The sequence below is a fragment of the Geotrypetes seraphini genome, chromosome 2 (genome assembly GCF_902459505.1).
Source record: "Geotrypetes seraphini chromosome 2, aGeoSer1.1, whole genome shotgun sequence".
Lineage (NCBI taxonomy): Eukaryota > Metazoa > Chordata > Amphibia > Gymnophiona > Dermophiidae > Geotrypetes > Geotrypetes seraphini.
In genome coordinates, this window is record NC_047085.1 from 153,644,428 (window position 1) to 153,664,187 (window position 19,760).

The window sequence follows — 19,760 nt, forward strand, 5'->3', positions numbered from 1 at the left end:
AGGCACCTGTAAAGACAGGCTAAACATTGTTCTGCTTAAAACAACTAAACAGCACCCATAATCGCCAACATAGGCTTCAAAGGAGCTCAGAACTACTCCCAGAATAGGGTGAACATATGTACAACTCACTTCCAGCCCCTAAGGGCTGACTAATCTCCACAAAACAAGTTGGTAACAGCGAAGGAGACTGGAATGTGACAATGAAGTCTGAAATGTGAAAACAGGCACAGCAAGGACAGGGTGGGGAGTCTAGAATGTCTAACCTATCTCCTGGAAAAGATCTTACCAGGGTAAGTACATAATCTCCTTTTCCAGTGCAATAGGTGAGACATTCTAGACCAAAGGGACGTACAAAAGCAGTCCCTCAGAGAGTCAGGGTGGGCTTGCTGAGGACCTGAAAGCCGAGTCCCATCCACTCTGTAAAACTTGGCAAACGTGTGAAGAGATGATCATGTCACCGCCCTGCAAATCTCGGGAGAAACCGATTGCGCTTCAGCCCATGAGGAAGCCACACTCCGAATAGAATGCACAAGAGATTGTTTTCCCATCAGAATGTGGAGGAAATGGCCCTGTGGATCCACCTGGAGATCGTGGCCTCGGGAAGCGGGAGTACCTTGCTGAATCGATTGCATCAGCACTAACAGATGGTCAGAAAGGTGAAAATCGTTAGTGACCTCCAGGTAACGTAGCAGAATTCTGCGCACGTCCAACCTTTTCAAAAGACTATCTTAATGTTTGGAACCTCTCGGCTGAAAAACAGGCAAACACACCTCCTGATTGACATGGAACGCTGAAACTGTAACTGTAACTTAGGTAAAAAGGAAGGAACAGTTCAGAGCAAAACTCCCATTTCCGAAATTTAGAAGAAAGGGTCTCTACAAAACAACGCCTGCAGCTCGGACACCCTACGGGCAGAAGTGATGGTGACCAGAAAAACAGTCTTGATTATAAGATCCAGAAGTGAAGCATCACAAAGAGGCTCAAAATAGATGTCTGCACGTGGATTGCGGGAATCCCATGGGTCCTGTGAACCCCCCCAGGCTCATGGGACTCCCACGGGGATGGAACCAGGGTTCCTGAGGCCTGGAAAGAGAATTAGAAGAAGATAGAAAAAAGCAGAAACTGGGACCAAGATGATGGAAAAACAAAATGTCCCACCAGCTACAGCAAAGGAGATGTTTATTTTGAGGGGGGCTAAGTTCAAAGTGGGTGGCCCAGCCACCAATTGTGTTTAGTACAAAATGAAGTACTTGTTGAGTTTGTTTCCAGTTCAATTTTGAAACATTTTTCTTATGCAACCATTGTCCTGAAAAGTTCCTCTCTCAATTCTGCTTTAAATTATTTTGATACTGTATTATTTGATTCTTTACTCATTGCTGTATTAAAAACCATTTGTGGATCTTGGAAGGACCTCTCACAAGTTACCTATGAACCAGATTTGTTTGCTCTACAGATACGAGCTTTATATTGCCAAAAAAATCCAACTCTTATTTTTCTTGTTAACAAGAAATAGTCGACCCTACAGTCACATGACCTAATGTCTATTCTAATTATTTCCGGTGATATATGCATCTCTTATTTCTGTTCACTGTTATTTGTTTATATTGTATTTTATTGTTGGTTTAAATAAACTAAAATTTAAAAAAAAATCAAAACTGTAAGAAGTAATTGTTGCTTTTTATAGGGGGGACGTGGGGACGGAGGAGGTTCCTCATGGGGACAGAGGGGATTCCTTGCAGGGATGGGCAGGGACGAGGGATTCCTCGTGGGGACAGGTGGGATTTCTGTCCCTGCACAACTCTCTAGCTCAAAAGGAGCTTTAGCAAGGCCTGATAACACCACATTTAAGGTCCCAGGCCGGGAACAGATTTTTAACGGGTGGATGGACCCGAAGAGCCCCTTTCAGTAAACGAGCAACATATGGATGCGAAGCTAACAAGGACCAGCTATCCCGAGATCGAAAACAAGATAGACCGGCCACCTGGACAGTGAGGCCATTATCCAACCCAGCCTGAAGAAAGGCAAGGACTCGTGATACAGGAGCTGAAAAAGGGTTCATCTGATCCTGGTTTCACCAATGTTTGAAGGTGCTCCACGCCTTAGCGTTGGCAGACACTGTGGATGACTTCTTAGATTTGAGAAGAGTAGCGATCACAAGCTCTGAATAGCCTTTACGTTCTAAGGCCGAACACTCAAGAGCCAAGCTGTAAGAGCAAAGTGATCTGGATCTTCCATGGCTACCGGGCCCTGAGTAAGAAGGTCAGTGTAGGCACTCAGATGTAGACTGCGTCCTGCCTGCAGTCACAGATCTGCACACCAGAGTCCTCTTGGCCAATTGAGAGCCACCAGAATGACTCGGCCTGGATGAGTCGCAATCTGGCAAAGAGCCTTACCTATCATCGGCCAGGATGGAAAGACGTAGAGAAGAACATCTGGAGGCCACGGCTGTATGAAAGCATCAAATCCTGTGTTTCCAGGCTCGAATCTGCGGCTGAAGAAGCGAGGCACTTTCTTGTTTTCTGCTGTGGCCATGAGATCGAGGTGGGGTTGTCCCCAAAGTCTCACAATCGCTTCAAATGCATGAAGCGACAGAGCCCACTCACCTGGATCCAGACTCTGACGACTGAGGAAGTCCGCTTGAACGTTGTCCACTCTGGCCACATGGGATGCCATCAGTGCTAGAAGATGGCATTCCGCCCAAGGAACAGAAGGTGGGCCTCCTGAGCCAAGGGAGAGCTCTTGGTCCCTCCCTGTTGATAGACATAAGCCACTGCTGTCGCATTGTCGGAAAAGACTCGAACAGCTCACCCCTCCAGATGAGTCTGCGATGCTCTCATGGCTAGCCGGTTGATGGACCACTTTCGTTGTGACGGTGTCCAACAGCCCTAAAGGGAACAACGATCGAGGTAAGCCCCACCAGCCCCAAAGGCTGGCATCCGTGGTAATCACAATCCAGGAGGCAATCTGTAACGGAACGCCCTGGCAGAGCAACTGAGGGCAAAGCCACCAGGCCATGCTTGCCCTGGCCTCCAACGTCCATGGCAGTTGCATCTCCAAGGCATCTCGGTGGGGCGCCCATCAAGAAAGCAAGGCATGTTGAAGAGGACGCATATGCACCATCGCCCAGGGAACCACATCCAGCACGGCTACCATGGAGCCCAACACCTGCAAATAGTCCAATGCCAAAGGGCCGACTTCAACAGAGTTAAAATCTGTGCAGCTTTCATCTGTGAGGTTCGGGCAGGTAAACGCGACCCTCTGCTGTATTGAACAGAATTCCCAGGTATTCTAGGGATTGTGTGGGCATCAGATGGCTCTTCCTGAAGTTGATAATCTAGCCCAAGGATTCCAGCACCTGGAGCACCCTGTCCACCATAGAACGCCCCTCTTCCAATGAGGGTGCTCTGATCAACCAATCGTCCAGATAAGGGTGGGCTTGCAACCCCCATCTTCCTCAGATGAGCTGCTACTACCACCATCACCTTGGTGAATGTCCAGAGAGCTGTTACCAGTCCAAAAGGCAGATCTGAAAACTGATAATGCTGATCCAGCACATGAAATCATAGAAATCTGCGGTGAGCTGGAAAGATGGGAATGTGCAGGTATGCTTCTGTAAGATCCAAGGGGGCCAGAAACTCTCCTGGAGACACCACCGCCGCAATGACCGACCTCATGGTCTCCGTCCGGAACCAAGGAATCTTGAGATCCGCATTCACATGTTTCAGATCTAGAATAGGTCTCCAATCTTCTGACCCTTTCTTTGGCATGATAAAGTAAACAGAGTATCTGCCTGAGCCTGAAAAATCGTTTGGCACTGGCTCTGTTGCTCGAATATCCAGCAAGTGCTGAACCATAGCCTGGACTCTGCATGCTTTTTCTTGACCCCCCTGCAGGAGAAGTCACGAACTAATCTGACAAAGGTTGGTCGAATTCCAGTTAGTAGCCTGATTGAATAAATTCCAAGACCTCAGTGATAGGAGCGCAGCTCCGACACTTCACTTCTGGGTCAAGGCAATAAGCCTCCACCCACACACCATCATCGAGCGCCCTGTGTGTGCAAGAATCAAAGCAATCAACAATCAAAGTGAGTAAATAAAACTCAACACAACACAAACAATCTGAGCGACCCCCACACAAACCCTGCCAGCCAAACCCCCTCAAAAAGCACGCACAAAATCACAGCAAAATCAAAAACCATACCAAAAAGCGAAGAACATATCCAAAAATAAACAATACTTATCCCCGCCCTCCAGCCGTCCTCTCTGTTTGTGTTCTGTTGGAGGCCAGGTTCCTGAAGAAGGGCTCCTCCCGAAACCAGCGCGGTTGAACCTTTCCTCCTGGCGCGGTTTTTCCGTTGGTATGACAGTTTTGGATAAGTATTGTTTATTTTTGGATATGTTCTTCGCTTTTTGGTATGGTTTTTGATTTTGCTGTGATTTTGTGCGTGCTTTTTGAGGGGGTTTGGCTGGCAGGGTTTGTGTGGGGGTCGCTCAGGTTGTTTGTGTTGTGTTGAGTTTTATTTACTCACTTTGATTGTTGATTGCTTTGATTCTTGCACACACAGGGCGCTCGATGATGGTGTGTGGGTGGAGGCTTATTGCCTTGACCCAGAAGTGAAGTGTCGGAGCTGCGCTCCTATCACTGAGGGTTCACACTGAGGGCGCCCTACAACATTATACAGTGTGACATGCTTTCTTTACATGTTACACTGTATTTGGCTTATAAGTTGTGAGACAAGTCTGGCACTGTGAGCTTCCCCCACGCAGACCTTGATGTGACTTGGTTGCCTTCCCAGTTTATAAATTGAGCATGTACAGGGAAGACTGCATCAACAGCAAGAAGCATTGCCAACTTCTTAGGCTTACAATAGGTCTAAACAAAAAGGGAAGTAGGGAGTGTCATAAATCAATGACATTACAGTAATGGAAAAAAGGAAAGAACTCCAAAAATTTTTAAAGGGGGTGGATGTAGTTTCGTTCCCTTCCACGGTTCTTTCACGTTTCAAGCAATTTTAAAAGCTACCTGCTTGAGGCCGATCCCTTCGGGTTACCTGTTAACCAGTCTGCTAGTCTTCCTTGGAGCTCAGAGCTGGGCGCAGACCATTCAGCATGCTTAGGGGGCTCAGTGGTGTCCCGCAGCATGCAGGCTGCATTTCAAGTCTCCGCCCGTCATGGTGCACAGTCGGTGGTCTGCAGGGGTGGAGGCATAGTCAGACTGGATCTGAACTGGCAGCCCGAAGAATTAGCTTGGTAACAGCTTTCCCAGCAGTGTGGCAGTGAATTCTGACTGGCTTTTCACAGGTGCAGGTGCAGCTTCTGTCTTCAATACTATGGGTAAGAGGAGCTCACAGGCTCTATCAGCGATTTTTAAAACTTCATTTCAAGGGGTTTGAGGATTTTCTAGAGGTCCCATGGGTTCCCTCACCTGAATTCTGTTATTTTCTATTTTTTTTATTTCAGGAAGGCTGTTTTTTATAGCATTTTTTGGTGTGATTTTGATCTTGTGGCCATCTTGGATTTTTAGCAATCTTTTTTTTTCAGCTTTTCTCTGCTTCTTCAAATTTTGAATTTTTGCAAGGAAAACTGCTGGGATGGAGTCCTTAGGGTCTCCTAGTGTGGATGCATGTAAAATTTGTGCAAATTTGCCACTTTTGTAGTGTCCTTGCGCCATGGGTTCAGCCTCCCCTCCGCAGAAACAGGTGATAAAATGCTCAGCTATCCCACTGGAGTAGCCGTCCTTATTTTCAGGGCTTGTTTGACTGGGGCTTATTTTCAGCTTCTTTGACTGGGTGACGAGGAAGCTGGATATTGGGGAGTCCCTGGACGTCGTGTACTTAGATTTCAGCAAAGCATTCGATAGCGTACCACACCGCAGGTTGTTGAGCAAGATGAGCTCTATAGGTTTGGGAGATACCTTGACTACATGGGTGGGGGACTGGCTAGGAGGTAGACTTCAGAGGGTGGTGGTGAATGGTTCCCCCTCCGAAACGACAGAGGTGATAAGTGGAGTGCCGCAGGGCTCGGTCTTGGGCCCAATCTTGTTCAACATCTTCATAAGGGACTTGGCTGAGGGGCTTCAGGGTAAATTAACGTTATTCGCCGATGATGCCAAATTATGCAATATAGTGGACAAGAACACAACAGGACCTGACAACAAATCCAAGACCGATAGTATGGCACACGACCTCCTCCTACTGGAGAATTGGTCCAGGACCTGGCAACTAAACTTCAATGCCAAAAAATGCAAGGTCATGCACCTTGGCAACAAAAATCCATGTAAGACTTACACTCTTAATGGTGAGATCCTAGAGAGAACTGTAGCGGAACGAGACTTAGGGGTAATCATCAGTGAGGACATGAAGACTGCAACTCAGGTGGAGAAAGCTTCATCTAAAGCCAGACAAATCATGGGTTGCATACGAAGGAGTTTCGTTAGCCGTAAGCCCGAAGTCATAATGCCATTATATAGGTCCATGGTGAGACCCCATCTGGAATACTGTGTACAATTCTGGAGACCACATTACCGCAAAGATGTGCTGAGACTTGAATCGGTCCAGCGAATGGCCACACGGATGGTCACGGGGCTCAGGGATCTCCCGTATGAGGAACGGCTGAATAAATTGCAGCTCTACTCCCTAGAGGAACGCAGGGAGAGGGGGGACATGATCGAGACATTCAAGTACCTCACGCGCCGTATCGAGGTGGGGGAGGATATCTTCTTCTTCAAGGAACCCACGTCAACACGAGGGCATCCATGGAAAATCAGGGGAGGGACATTGCATGGCGACACCAGGAAATACTTCTTCACCGAGAGGGTGGTGGATCGATGGAATGGTCTTCCGATGCAGGTGATTGAGGCCAGCAGTGTGCCTGATTTTAAAGCTAAATGGGATCGAAAGGTGGGATCTCTTCGCAAAGGGAGGTAGGGGAGAATCATTGGTGTGGGCAGACTTGATGGGCCTTGGCCCTTATCTGCCGTCACTTTCTATGTTTCTATTTATTGTCCAGCCACAAGACAGATCCTCCACAACCTAAGAAGTGCAAATCTAAGTCGTCTAAGGGTGACTGTGCCCCAGGGTCCAGATGCCTTCTCAGAGTTCATGAAATTTTTGTGGTTCGAGTTTCAATCAATGGGTCCGGCTGCTGGATGTTCATCTGTTACCCCTATGGCATTGCACAGCGCAGGTATTTTTTCAGGGACGTCAGTCTCTCAGACTGCCCCGGCAGTTTCACAGCCCTTGCGGGAAACTAAACCAGTGAATCTGGACCTTGCTGATCATTTATTCTATGGATTGGAGGATCTGGATTGGGGCTCCGGATCCTGGAGAAGACACGACTATGGTGCACTTGTTTACAGGAATTGGGCTTGGATGACAAGCCCACTGCTGCCTCTTCTTCCACTTCTTCTCCATGGCTCTGCAGTATGTGCATCCAATCTGCCATGTTTCCCTGGCTTCCAGACTTGAGTTTTTAGTTACAGAATAGTTTGACTCTCCGGAAGGTCCCTTGTGAAATGCTCGCGTCATGTTCACACTGAGAGCGCCCTACAACATTATACAGTGTGACATGCTTTCTTGACATGTTACACTGTATTTGGCTTATAAGTTGTGAGACAAGTCTGGCACTGTGAGCTTCCCCCACGCAGACCTTGATGTGACTTGGTTGCCTTCCTTGTTTTTTCTAGTTTAGGATTTGTTTGGCAAATCAGGAGTGTCTTGTTGTTGTCAATTTATAAACTGAGCATGTGTATGGGAGTCCTGATTCAATGGCTGGTGACTGTAGTCTCAGGCCCACCCAAAATTTTCACACCCTTGTTACAGCACAATCCAAACGCTGGCCTCCCCTGTTGCACATGCTCAGTTTCGGGCAGATGCACGGGGAGGGCAGGGAGGCAGCAGCAGCACATGGACAGAACCACTGGCTGGAGCAAGTGGAAGAGAGAGAAGTTCTTTGCGCTGGAGGACACTTGCAGGTGATGGGGCGTGGGGATCTCCACATCTCAGACATTTTTAATACTTCAAATTGGCCCAGAGGGCAGGATAAAAAGACCACATGTGCCTGCCCAGTGACCCACCCAAAATTTGAAGTCAGGCTACGCCTCTGGGCTAGAAGTATGTTACCGATTTCCCTGCTGCTCTGACAATCACCATAAATGCTACACACAACCTCTTGGCATACCACAGGTTGCTGACCCCTGTTCTAGACCACAAATTTTTCTTATAGAGTAGAGGTAGTATTGGGTTGCATTAGCAGCTTTTTATCTCATTGACAGACAATAGCCATTTGTCTCAAGTGGGGAAAGATGATAGAATTCAACTAGTATCTTACCACTACTTCATGCTTAGATTTTTTTTCCTATGGTTGTATGGTGAGTGTCAGACAGGGGGCTCATATCCTCAAGTATTAAACATAAACCTAATACTTGTTATGTGAAATCTTAACTTTGTCATGGTTCTTATGTTTCACTTAAGAGGAATTATAATGTTTTATATTTTAATAAAGAGGAAACAGCTAGTTACCCTTTACGTACATTTCTTTTTAGAAACTTTTAAAAGCAGTCGAACTAATCAGATATTTCTAACTTGAAATATAAGTGTGCATATATATTAGGAGGTTAAAAAACACAAAAAGATGGATATGATAGTTTCACCTTTATATCTTGTCTCATTGGTTGCCTATTCAGGCTAGAATTGTTTTTAAAATAAGCACTCCTGTGTTTACATTAGTGACTTCTATTCCGCCAATACCTTGCAGTTCTGGGTGGATTACAAAAGAAGATAACTGGACATTTCCAGGAAAATTACAAATTAGGGTGCTGTTTACATGGTTAAGACTTTGCTGTGACATTTACAAGAGTGGGGATAGACATGGACATGTGTTAGGATTTCTTGATAAATTTTTTGAATAACAAGGTTTTGTTTTCTTTTCGAAATGATTTGTAGTCAGTCGTTGTTGTCAGCATGTTGGAGAGGTGGTGATAAATTTTGCTGCTTGCATTGCCAGTAGTTATCTTATATCTTCTTGTGCTGTGTACCTTTGATTGGGGGGGGGGGGTAAATGGGGTCTGAGTTGATTTGTTCTGGTTTAGACAATTGATTAGTTTTAAAATGTATGTAGCATTCCAGTGTAGAGTACAGTAGTGTGGACTATAGGTTTTATCCCCATACTCACGTGAAACATTCAGAAAGCATCAGATTCTTCAGCTCTGCTTCCTTGTATCACTGGGCATTCCCCTCCCCACCCTCCCCCCCCCATTTCCCCTTCTGTAAGTGGGTTGCCAAGTGTCTTTCTTCTGCTCTGCATCTGACTATTCAGGTTTTTTATCTGATTCTGTGAGGCTTTCTGGTGCCCAAGAGGTCCCCAGTATTCCCACAGGCATCTCTGCCTGGGAGAAGATACAAACTCTGTAATCAGAGATCTGTAGCTGGGGGGGGAATTCTTCCTTTAGGGGACCCTAACTAGCTGGCCTGCATTGGACATTATGCAAAGACAGCAATATGTCCTGGCAAACTCTGAATTCTCAAAGCCAAGAACCACAAACTATGGAGTACCCCAAGGAGTGCTACCCCACTATTAAGCACAGTTATTTGCCATAACAGGTGTTATCATAAGAACATAAGAAATGCCTCTACTGGGTCAGACCTGAGGTCCATCGTGCCCAGCAGTCCGCTCACGCGGCGGCCCAACAGGTCCAGGACCTGTGCAGTAATCCTCTATCTATACCCCTCTATTCCCTTTTCCAGCAGAAAGTTGTCCAATTCCCTCTTGAACCCCAGTACCGTACTCTGCCCTATCACGCCCTCTGGAAGCGCATTCCAGGTGTCCACCACACGCTGGGTAAAGAAGAACTTCCTAGCATTCGTTCTGAATCTGTCCCCTTTCAACTTTTCTGAATGCCCTCTTGTTCTTTTATTTTTTGAAAGTGTGAAGAATCTGTCCCTCTCTACTCTCTCTATGCCCTTCATGATCTTGTAAGTCTCTATCATATCCCCTCTAAGTCTTTTTTCTCCAGGGAAAAAAGTCCCAGTTTTTCCAATCTCTCAGCGTATGAAAGGTTTTCCATCCCTTTTATCAGACGTGTCGCTCTCCTCTGAACCCTCTCGAGTATCGCCATATCCTTCTTAAGGTACGGCGACCAATATTAGACGCAGTACTCCAGATGCGGACGCACCATTGCTTGATACAATGGCAAGATAACTTCTTTCGTTCTGGTTGTAATACCCTTTTTGATGATGCCTAGCATTCTATTTGCCTTCTTAGCAGCCGCTGCACACTGTGCCGACGGCTTCATTTTCAAGTCCACCATCACCCCAGGTCTCTTTCTTGGGTACTCTCATTTAAAAACATCCCTCCCATCGTATAGTTGTACCTTGGGTTTCTGTTTCCCACATGTAATACTTTACATTTCTCAACATTGAACTTCATCTGCCATCTCATTGCCCATTCCCATAGTTTGTTCAAGTCCCTTTGCAGTTTTTCACAGTCTTCTTTAGTCCGAGCTCTACTAAATAGTTTAGTGTCATCTGCAAATTTTATTATCTCACACTTCGTCCCTGTTTCCAGATCATTTATGAATACATTAAATAGCAGCGGCCCTAGTACTAGTATCCAGGGACAGCAGGCAGATATTATCACATATGGGTGACGTCTCCGACATAGCCCCGGTATGGACCACTTTAAAAATGCATCGCCACTTTAAGATCTTAGAAAATGCACGATAGCCTGAACCGCGCATGCGGATGGTTAAAGGAGTTTCAAGATTTTTATAAAAAGTCTCTTAAGATGTCGTGAAGAGGTAGCTTGAGAAACTCCTTAGGTGGCTGGTCATAATCTAAGGCATCTAAAAACTGCTTAGAATTTTTGGAATCAGCTTCAAGTGGAATAGAAACAGACTCGGATATTTCTTTTAAAAATCTCAAAGGATGTGTCAGATTTGAAAGTAGGCTCCTGAAAAGATGGTAAATGAGAATCATCTGAAGAAACCTCATCATCAGATACAAGTTCTTGATCAGAATCTCCCCAGAGATCTGAATCTCGGGTTGGTAGAGGTCGGTGCCAAGAACTGGGTGTCAAGGCCTGGAGATTCTTCATTTTTGTTAATGCCTTGCCTGAATTGATTGACACCGTCTTGGAAGATGTCTGAAAAGAAGATCGGTGACGGATTGTCACCGGTACTGATTCCGTACCCAGAGGAGTTGGCACCGATGTGGACTTTTGAAAAGTCAGTGCCGTTGTCAAGGGCTCAGATGTGACTGGCACTGGATGGGAGCCGGTGTCACCATGATGGGAAGAAGTAGTTGTAACTGTTCCCATAACTCCACATGCAGCAATTCTTGAATCTGCTGCTTAATGGAATGCACCGGTACCGCTGGCTTTTTTGCCGGTACCTTCAGTGCAGCTCTGCGCTCCGACAATGAGGAGGCCGATGTCAAGGCACTCACTGAAATCGGAGCCAAGCGTTTTTTGGGTCTCCTTAAGGTAGACAGAACTTGGCTCACTGCCAGTTTGACCTGAGGTCCAGAGGGGGTGGGGGAAGGCTTCTTAGCAGGCTTACCCACTGCAAGTTGTGACACTGGAGCCGACGGAGGGTCTACTCTTGGTGTCTTGGTCAGTGCGGTCTCAGGTGGTGCAGATGGAGTTGGAGATGAGCTGGGCTCCGTGTCCATTGTGGCACTGTCTTTGTTGAAGCAGCTGGTTTTTGAGAGTGCGCTTCTGAAGAGTCCCAGACACTGCAAACACCAGCGGTGAGGGTTGGTTAACGAAATGGCCAGAGTATAGTGACCCCACTTTTTGAAACCCGTCAACGGGCGTGATATGGAAAACAGCTGTTGAAAAATTGAACTCTATGGTTAGAAAGGTCCATAAGGCCCTAAAGGGCCAAAGCCCGCAACGGAAAAAATAAAAACTACTTTTTTTTTTTAAAGAAAAACAACAAAGAAATTAAGACAAAAAAATTTATAAACCATGAGAGTGGGAAGGCAAGCAATGAGGAAAAAAGTTCAACCAAAGCTGAAGCGCCTTACTAGCTCAGTGGAAACTAGAAAACTGAGGGACGCGCGCCCTACGTCGGGCAGGAAGGCACTTGCCCATGTGCGGTTTGGGCTATCGCAAACTTTCTAACATCTTAAAGTAGCGATGCACTTTTAAAGTGGTCTGTATCGGGGCTCCTCCAGTGACGTCACCCATACATGAGAATATGCTGCCTGCTTGTCCTGGGATAATTTAACATCTACATCAGACTGGCCCTCGAAATTGTAGTGTCATGGAATCCGTATCCACTCCTTTGTAGAAGATATACAACTCTACATCCCACTGGGTGCAGCACGGGTCACACAACTTGAAATTCTGCATACCTGCCTTGAGGATATTAAATCAATTCTTAAATACCCAATCAAGTACCTCTCATTACAACCCACTATACTTATACCTGAAGAAGGTTGGAGCAGATGGGAATATATAAAGAAACAATTTTTACCTTATTGACTACTTAAATTATTATAATATAGTGTATCCTCAGTGTGATTGTGAAGCTATAAGGACAACAGTACAAGGATGAAGGTCCAGGCTTGAATCAATCAGCAGGCTATGTTCCAAGCCACACCATCATATACCACATTTACCTGTGTGCAGTGAAATTAACACAAAAGTGCTCTCAAGTGAATTTTTTAACTTCAGTATATTCAATCCGCTCTATCTAAAAAAACGGAATCAAAAATCTATATATAAAAAAATAGTACTTAGCTCAAAATGTGCCCCCTTAATTTTCAATATTTGATTTTTGCATGAGGAGACGTTCAGGTAAGTCCCAACCTGAGAAATTTTGTTCAGGCTGAAACTAAAAACAAAAATATGTATCCACGTTGATGGAAACATTCTTATGTTAACAAGATACTCAGGACTTAGAAAATATAATATGCAATTAGGTGAGTAACCAATTATATATAAATAACATATTAGGTGTACATATAGAGTGTCTAGACCATTTATATATGTGTATAACTGTGATATACATAAACAATGTTATCAACGAATTGGGATATGTCAAAACAAACTTTAACCTTAAAAGCCTATCAAATTTTGCTCTTTTAAAACATTAGTTTATAAATAGAGAGCATACCTTCTTTTTAGCACCATTTATTTTGCAGGATAAAGCATTTCACAGGAAAGAACTCCTCAAAAGACACTGTAATATTCTGAAAGTTGAAACATAATCCCTATTCTGGTTTTCGTTCCGAGTTCAGCATGGAAACAGTTATTGCTTCACTGCTGGATTCCCTTCTGAACCTATTCAGCCAAGACTCCAGTGCACTGATCCTTCAGCTAGACTTGAGTAGTGCCTTCGACTTGGTCGATCATGCCATCCTAACTGACTGCTTAGAATCAATTGGACTCTCCGGAAATGTACTGAAATGGTTCCAAGGTTTCCTGACTAAACGGTCCTACCAAGTCCACATCGATAACAATCTTTCCCCCTGCTGGGCAAAACCATGCGGAGTCCTTCAGGGCTCCCCCCTATCCCCCACCCTTTTCAACATTTACCTTGCTGCATTGGCGGCCCTACTACAAAAATTAAAAATCAAATTTTACATCTATGCTGATGACATCACCATAATCCATCCACTAACAGACCTGACTCCAGAATTGAAGAACCAACTATTATCAACATTGAATCATATTGAGTCATGGATGACTGAGTTCAGACTGAAACTCAACCCTGAAAAAAACAAATTCTTCCTGGCGAGCCCAAATGACAAAATTAAAGACACTTCAATTTCCCTGAACGGACAAACCTTCCCCATTGTCGATTCCATAAAAATCGTGGGTGTGACTCTAGACCATTACCTCGCTCTAGATATTCACACATTCACTGATCAAAAAAGGCTTCTCGACACTATGGAAACTCAGAACCATCAGAAAGTATTTCGATGCTGCATCCTTTCGCCTACTGGTACAGTCCTCCATCTTGAGCCTACTTGACTACTGTAATATCATCTATCTGGGGTCCCTCAAGAAAACCTTACATAGACTCCGAATCATACAAAACTCTGCAGTGCAACTGATCTTCGGCATAAAAAAATGGGACCACATAACCCCCTACTACCAAAAACTCCATTGGCTGCCACTAGAAGCAAGAGTGCTGTTCAAATGTGCCTGCCTTTGTTTCAAATCTGTCTTTGGCATGGCCCCGCTATACCTGGTCTCCCACTTTAAATTTGATTGTTCCACCAGACCCCACACGTAGAATACATTTGTTCAGCCACCCTTCAATAAAAACCTGCCAATACAAAAGATTCCTAAACAGAACGCTAGCCTTCCAAGCAAGTCAACAAAACAACTGGCTAGGCAACTTCATCAAACTCTCCTCATCCTACCTTAACTTCAGAAAACTAATTAAAACAAACCTGTTCAACCGATTTGTAACCAAGAACCCTTAAACCCTCTACTGTACCCCTTTTCACATCTTCTTGTTTCCCCACATTGTGTATTTATGTAACAAAAATCCTCACTGTTATTTTTTTCTTCTCGCTGTATCCAAAATCTCCATTGTTATTTACATTCGCTGACTGTCCAGCTCTTCTTGTTGTAAACCGCCTCGAACTACTATGGCTTTGGCGGTATATAAAAATAAAATTATTATTATTATTATATGTCAAACATGGAATTGCTTCCAAATAATTGATCAATCTTTTTTTTTTAGTTCAATTTTTATTGGCATTTAAAGTAATCATACACGTATGTAAAATAACATGTCATATAAAAGTAAGGAAGAAAAACAGAACAAAACAATAAGAATAACAATTAGTCATTAATGCTATAGATAAAATAGAAAAACACCATATTCAAACAAATCCTCATGGTTTAACAGGCGCATAACTAAGATTTCAATGGCTCCCATATTTTATTAAATTTGTTTGAAGCATTACATCTTTCTGCAGCAGTACGCTCAAATTTAGCTGTAATACAAAGAGTATTCCACCTTTGATGTATCCTTCCAGTGCCTTAAAATAATTTTGATGGCCAAATTGATCAAAATTCTTAATATTGAATAGTTATCAGATATTTGATGTTGCAGCCCCAAATTACCTACTACGATATTTAATGTTACCGATTCCTTGATTCTCAGTAGCTTACAGATAGTATCCCATACTCAGCCAATATTCACGTATATTATCACAATAGTATAATAAATGAATTAAGGTGCCAACCTCTTTTAAACATGATCAACACTTATTTGATTTATCCCGGGCGTGAGAAAGCCGCGATGGGGCCTTTGCTGCTGACGATGTGGTTTGTTATAAGGTACTGTATTTTGGTCTCACAGTCAGGGTTTGGATGGGTGGGAGAGATGAAAGGGTCACGGGAGGAACACTGCTGCTGCCGGTGACTAGGGCTTATTTTCGGGGGAACTCAGTAGGAGGCAACTTATATTCATGCTGTAAATAATGGAAGGATAACCATTTATCATCCCTTCGTAAATGAAGAATTGACCATCTGCCTGCCCGCTGCCACAATGGCCATTGTATCATCTCCCCTTGGATCTTAATCTGCTTGTTATTCCATATAGGTTTGTGGCAGGTGCTTGCCACAACTATCTTGAGCCTCAGAACTCAAGGTCCTGTCCCTATCGAGAATCTTGACCATTTTGGGCTTATGGCATATGGCAACCTGTGCTGAGGCCTGGAAGTCCTTTCAGCGCTGGTGCACTGTGGAGTCCTTCCAAGCTCCAAATAGAGTGAATGAGTGGCCTAGTGATTAGGGCTGCAGCCTCAGCACCCTGAGGTTGCAGACTCAAGCCCAACACTGCTACTTGTGACCCTGGGCAAATCACTTAGCACTCAATTGTCCCAGGTACATTAGATTGTGAGCCCACCAAAATAGATAGAGAGAAATACTTGAGTACCTGAATGTAAACTACTTAGGCTATAAGTGGTATATAAATACTAAATAAATTTTGGTAAACTTGGACTTTTGGCAGGAGGGCCTTCAGAAGGGTCTGTTGAGTTCAGATCTCAGGCCTTTCCTGTTTCCAAGAGCAGGAGGACAGAGCATCCCTGGCCACGCACCCAGATGTTGTCCAGTTCATTAAAGAGGCACTTCAGTTGTGCCCTCTGGTGCATCTCCCTCTACCTTCCTACAATCTTAACACCGTATTGCAGGGTCTCAGTGGATCTCCATACAAGCTCTTAATGGAAGCGTTCCTTCTGTATATTACGGTGAAGACTGTTCTTGGTGGTAATTACATCAGCAAGACGAGTCTCCAAGTTGCAAACTCTTTCCTGCAGGAAGCCGTTCCTCAAAATTATGTAAGCAGGGCTTTCCTTATGCACAGTTCTGTTCTTACTGAAAGTTGTCTACGCCTTCCACATTAATCAGGAAGTCTGCTTGCTCGCTTTCCACCCTATGGGGTCAGGGAAAAAGGACAGAGCATTGAATTTGCTTGATGTCAAGCAGACTCTCCATTGCCTCAAAGTTATCAGTGAATTTCGCATATCGATCACCTTTTTGTTCTGATCAGTCATGCCCAAAAGGGGAGGCTCGTGTCTGAAATCTTGATTTCCAGATGGATTAAGATGACCATTTCCTCCGCCTATGTGGGCTGCAGTAAGCAGCCGCCGATCGCATTGAAAGCTCACTCCACCAGAATTGCTACCTCATGAGTGGAGACTAGGGTTGTCTTGCCCATTGAGAGCTGTGGAGTGGCTATATTGTCTACCCTCCATACCTTTACCAAGTTCTTTAGGGTGGACATGGCACCCTAGATACACTGCATTAGAAAGATTAGGTTTTTAAGTTCATCTTTTTGTCTTGTATATGTGTCTAGAGGTCCTGAAGCCCCGCCTTGTACATGGGCTTCACGTGCCTTATACCTCAAATCAGTCTAGAGTTGGACAGATCTTTGTCTTCAGGTGAGCTGAGGGGAAAAAAAGGGAACACTATTGAGAGTGTATAGTCTGCTTCAAGTCTCTGCTGCAAGTAGCTATGAGCTTTAGATTAGTGCTGGTTGCACAAGTTTTTCTATCTGTTTTATAAAGCAGCTGCTTGAATGTTATAATGTTTATCGGTAATGTTAAAGAGCAGAACAGAATTGTACTGTCGGGGATTCTTACCCTGTTTTCGTCTGGTTATGGCATGGGATGATTTATCGTGGCCGTTTCATCATAGCTGCAATGAATCGCGATGAATTGTGCTTTTCTTTCTCCTCTCCCCTGCCCTTGCTTCTCCTCTTTACCACTGCTGCCCCCCCCCCCCTTTTGCTAGTGTTTCTCCTCCCCCTCATTAGTACCTATCTTCCTCCCCTCCTACTGATGCCTCTCCTCTTCTTTGCCCCCCCCACCCACATACTTCTTGAAAAGTTTGTTGGCACGAGCAGCTTCTTCTACTCCATGCTCGCGGGACCAGGATATGACATAAGGGGGGATCAGAGACTGATGCTTCTCGTGCCGGTGAACTTTTCAAGAGAGATGCAGGGTGCTCCTACTTTGGTGGGGAGGGTGTGCTCATTTTTTTGTGGGGGTTGTAAGGGGAATTCCTACTTTGGGGGGGTTTGGGGGAGGGGCATAGCCCCATTACAATTGGTAAGGTGCTGTCATTGATGATTCATCGTAGCTAATTCAGTGATGAAACAGCCAAACTCAAACCATCTGCAGGCCCACATTTTGGATTTGTAGTTACTTGGAGGGCCTTAGAAAAAATAGTTAATGTCTTATTTAAGAAATGACAATTTTACATGAGGTAAAAATCTTTATAGTTTATAAATCTTTCCTTTTGGCTAAGTCTTAATAATAATATTGTAATTTATAGCTAAAGAGACATATGATCAAGAAACTGTTTTAATTTACTTTTGTGATTATGATAAACATACCGAAGGCCTCAAAATAGTACTTGGCGGGCCACGAGTTTGAGACCACTGTCCTAGACCCTTTGGGTTATGTTTCTTATTGATTGCTTTTGTATGAACAGAGGGGGCACGAACAGCTCCCTGGGAAGGAGGTGGAGCTGAAAAGATGATTGACAGTTTTCTGCTATTAATTTGTGGGTTCAGATGCAAAACCCTATGGTTCAGGACCACTAGACACAACAAGAAAGATTATCTAGATAAAATCCTAATCTATTTTTGTACAATATTAAACTTGAGTTAAAAATATTTCTTTATAAATTAGTGAACTTTTTTTAGTTGGTAGTTTACAAACATAGCATTAGGCTAAGAGCTGTGGGGAAAATAGAGCCCTGGAAATTAATTCTGAACTCCAACTCCTCATTTTAATACTTTGATATTTGCAGGTGTTAGTGATACTTTTTGTGACAGAATTCAGAAAAGATCAATTTTTGGAATTTCTTTTTATAGGAAAAGAAATTCAAATAGTGGAGAAAGTCAGTCCTTTGTTTTTTATCTTTGTTTTAGGAATGGACGCTTCTCTTGTGAACCAGCTGATGGATTGACTTCACTGACAGAACCACCAAAAGGCCCTGGATTTGGAGTTCGACAAGACCTTTAAGTGTATATGCATTAATTGTACAAAATTAAGTGAATTTTGTATGCTTTTTCTGTTCTTTGAACTACAATTATATAGTTAAATAAAATCTTAACCTTCTTGATATCAGTTCAATAACTTATTCTACAGAAAGTACTTCTATTAAATTTTGACAATATTGGCACTGTGAAAGTGTCTACTGAAACAGAGATCATGAAAGGCACGAGAGAAGACTTAATTTTCTGGTTTTACTTGCATTAAGGCCCTGATTCTCCAAAAGTGCGTCCCGATTTTAGGCAGCTGTAGACGTCCTACAGCTGTCTAATCAGCCAATCGGGATGCACGTTTTTAAAAAAAAAATGCTCCCCAGGCAGGCCTGAAGGCGCCTCCGGGAGCCTAGGGAGACCCGCAAGATACCTAAGCTCGCCTACAGGCCTTAGGCGAACTTAGGCGGCCCTACGCGTCTCCCTAGTAGAGGAAGAGACGCTTAAAATGTAGGCCAGCAAAATGCTGGTCTACATTGTAAGTAGACGCGGCCGCTATACTGATCGCGGCAAGGGATCTCCCTGCCTGTAGAAGCCTGGACCAATCAGGCCTTAGGCATAGCGGTTCCGCCCATCCCCACTAATCCTAAGGCCTGATTGGCCAAGGTGCCTAGCCTGGGCCATTGGGCGGACCCGCTATGCCTAAGGCCTGATTGGTCCAGGCTTCTACAGCCTGGGCCAATCAGGCCTTAGATTTAGCGGGGATGGGCCGGGAAGGGGCGTGCCGTCTCATTTCCACGAGGCAGACCCGTCGGCTGGACGGCAGCAAGACCCGTCCAGCTGACCAACATTGAAAGGTTAGTTGGGGGAGGGAGATTAGTTGGGGCGGGGGGGCGTTGGGCTTTCCGGCAGGAGGAGTTGGGCATCCTCCTGTCGGCGATTACGAGTTTGGGGGGGAGGGGGGTCCGGGGTTCCGACAGGAGGAGTTGGGCATCCTCCTGTCGGCGATTACGAGTTTGGGGGGGAGGGGGTTCCGGGGTTCCGACAGGAGGAGTTGGGCATCCTCCTGTCGGCGATTACGAGTTGGGGGGGGAGGGGGGTTCGGGGTTCCGACAGGAGGAGTTAGGCATTCTCCTGTCGGTGATGGGACAGGCGGCTGCAACAACCGCGGCCGCTATACATATTGCAGCAGGGAGATCCCTTGCTGCCATAAGTATAGCGGCCGCGTCTAATTTAACCCGATTCTCTAAAGACGCCTCTCCCGGGCGGCCTGCCTGAGGAGCATTTTTTTTAAAACACGTGCA

General features: G+C 44.8%; 1 protein-coding gene across 3 annotated transcripts in view; it reads left to right on the top strand.

Annotated features, from left to right (window-relative positions):
- Positions 1–18,596, top strand: part of NDUFV2 (NADH:ubiquinone oxidoreductase core subunit V2) — a 124,952-nt gene extending 106,356 nt beyond the window's left edge. For all 3 annotated transcript variants that reach the window (XM_033934057.1, XM_033934058.1, XM_033934059.1), the window contains exon 8: positions 18,403–18,596. In XM_033934057.1, coding sequence (XP_033789948.1) covers positions 18,403–18,496 — 94 coding nt within the window. In that variant the 3' untranslated portion in view covers positions 18,497–18,596. The remainder of the gene's footprint in view (positions 1–18,402) is intronic.
- The last annotated feature ends 1,164 nt before the right edge of the window (positions 18,597–19,760 follow it).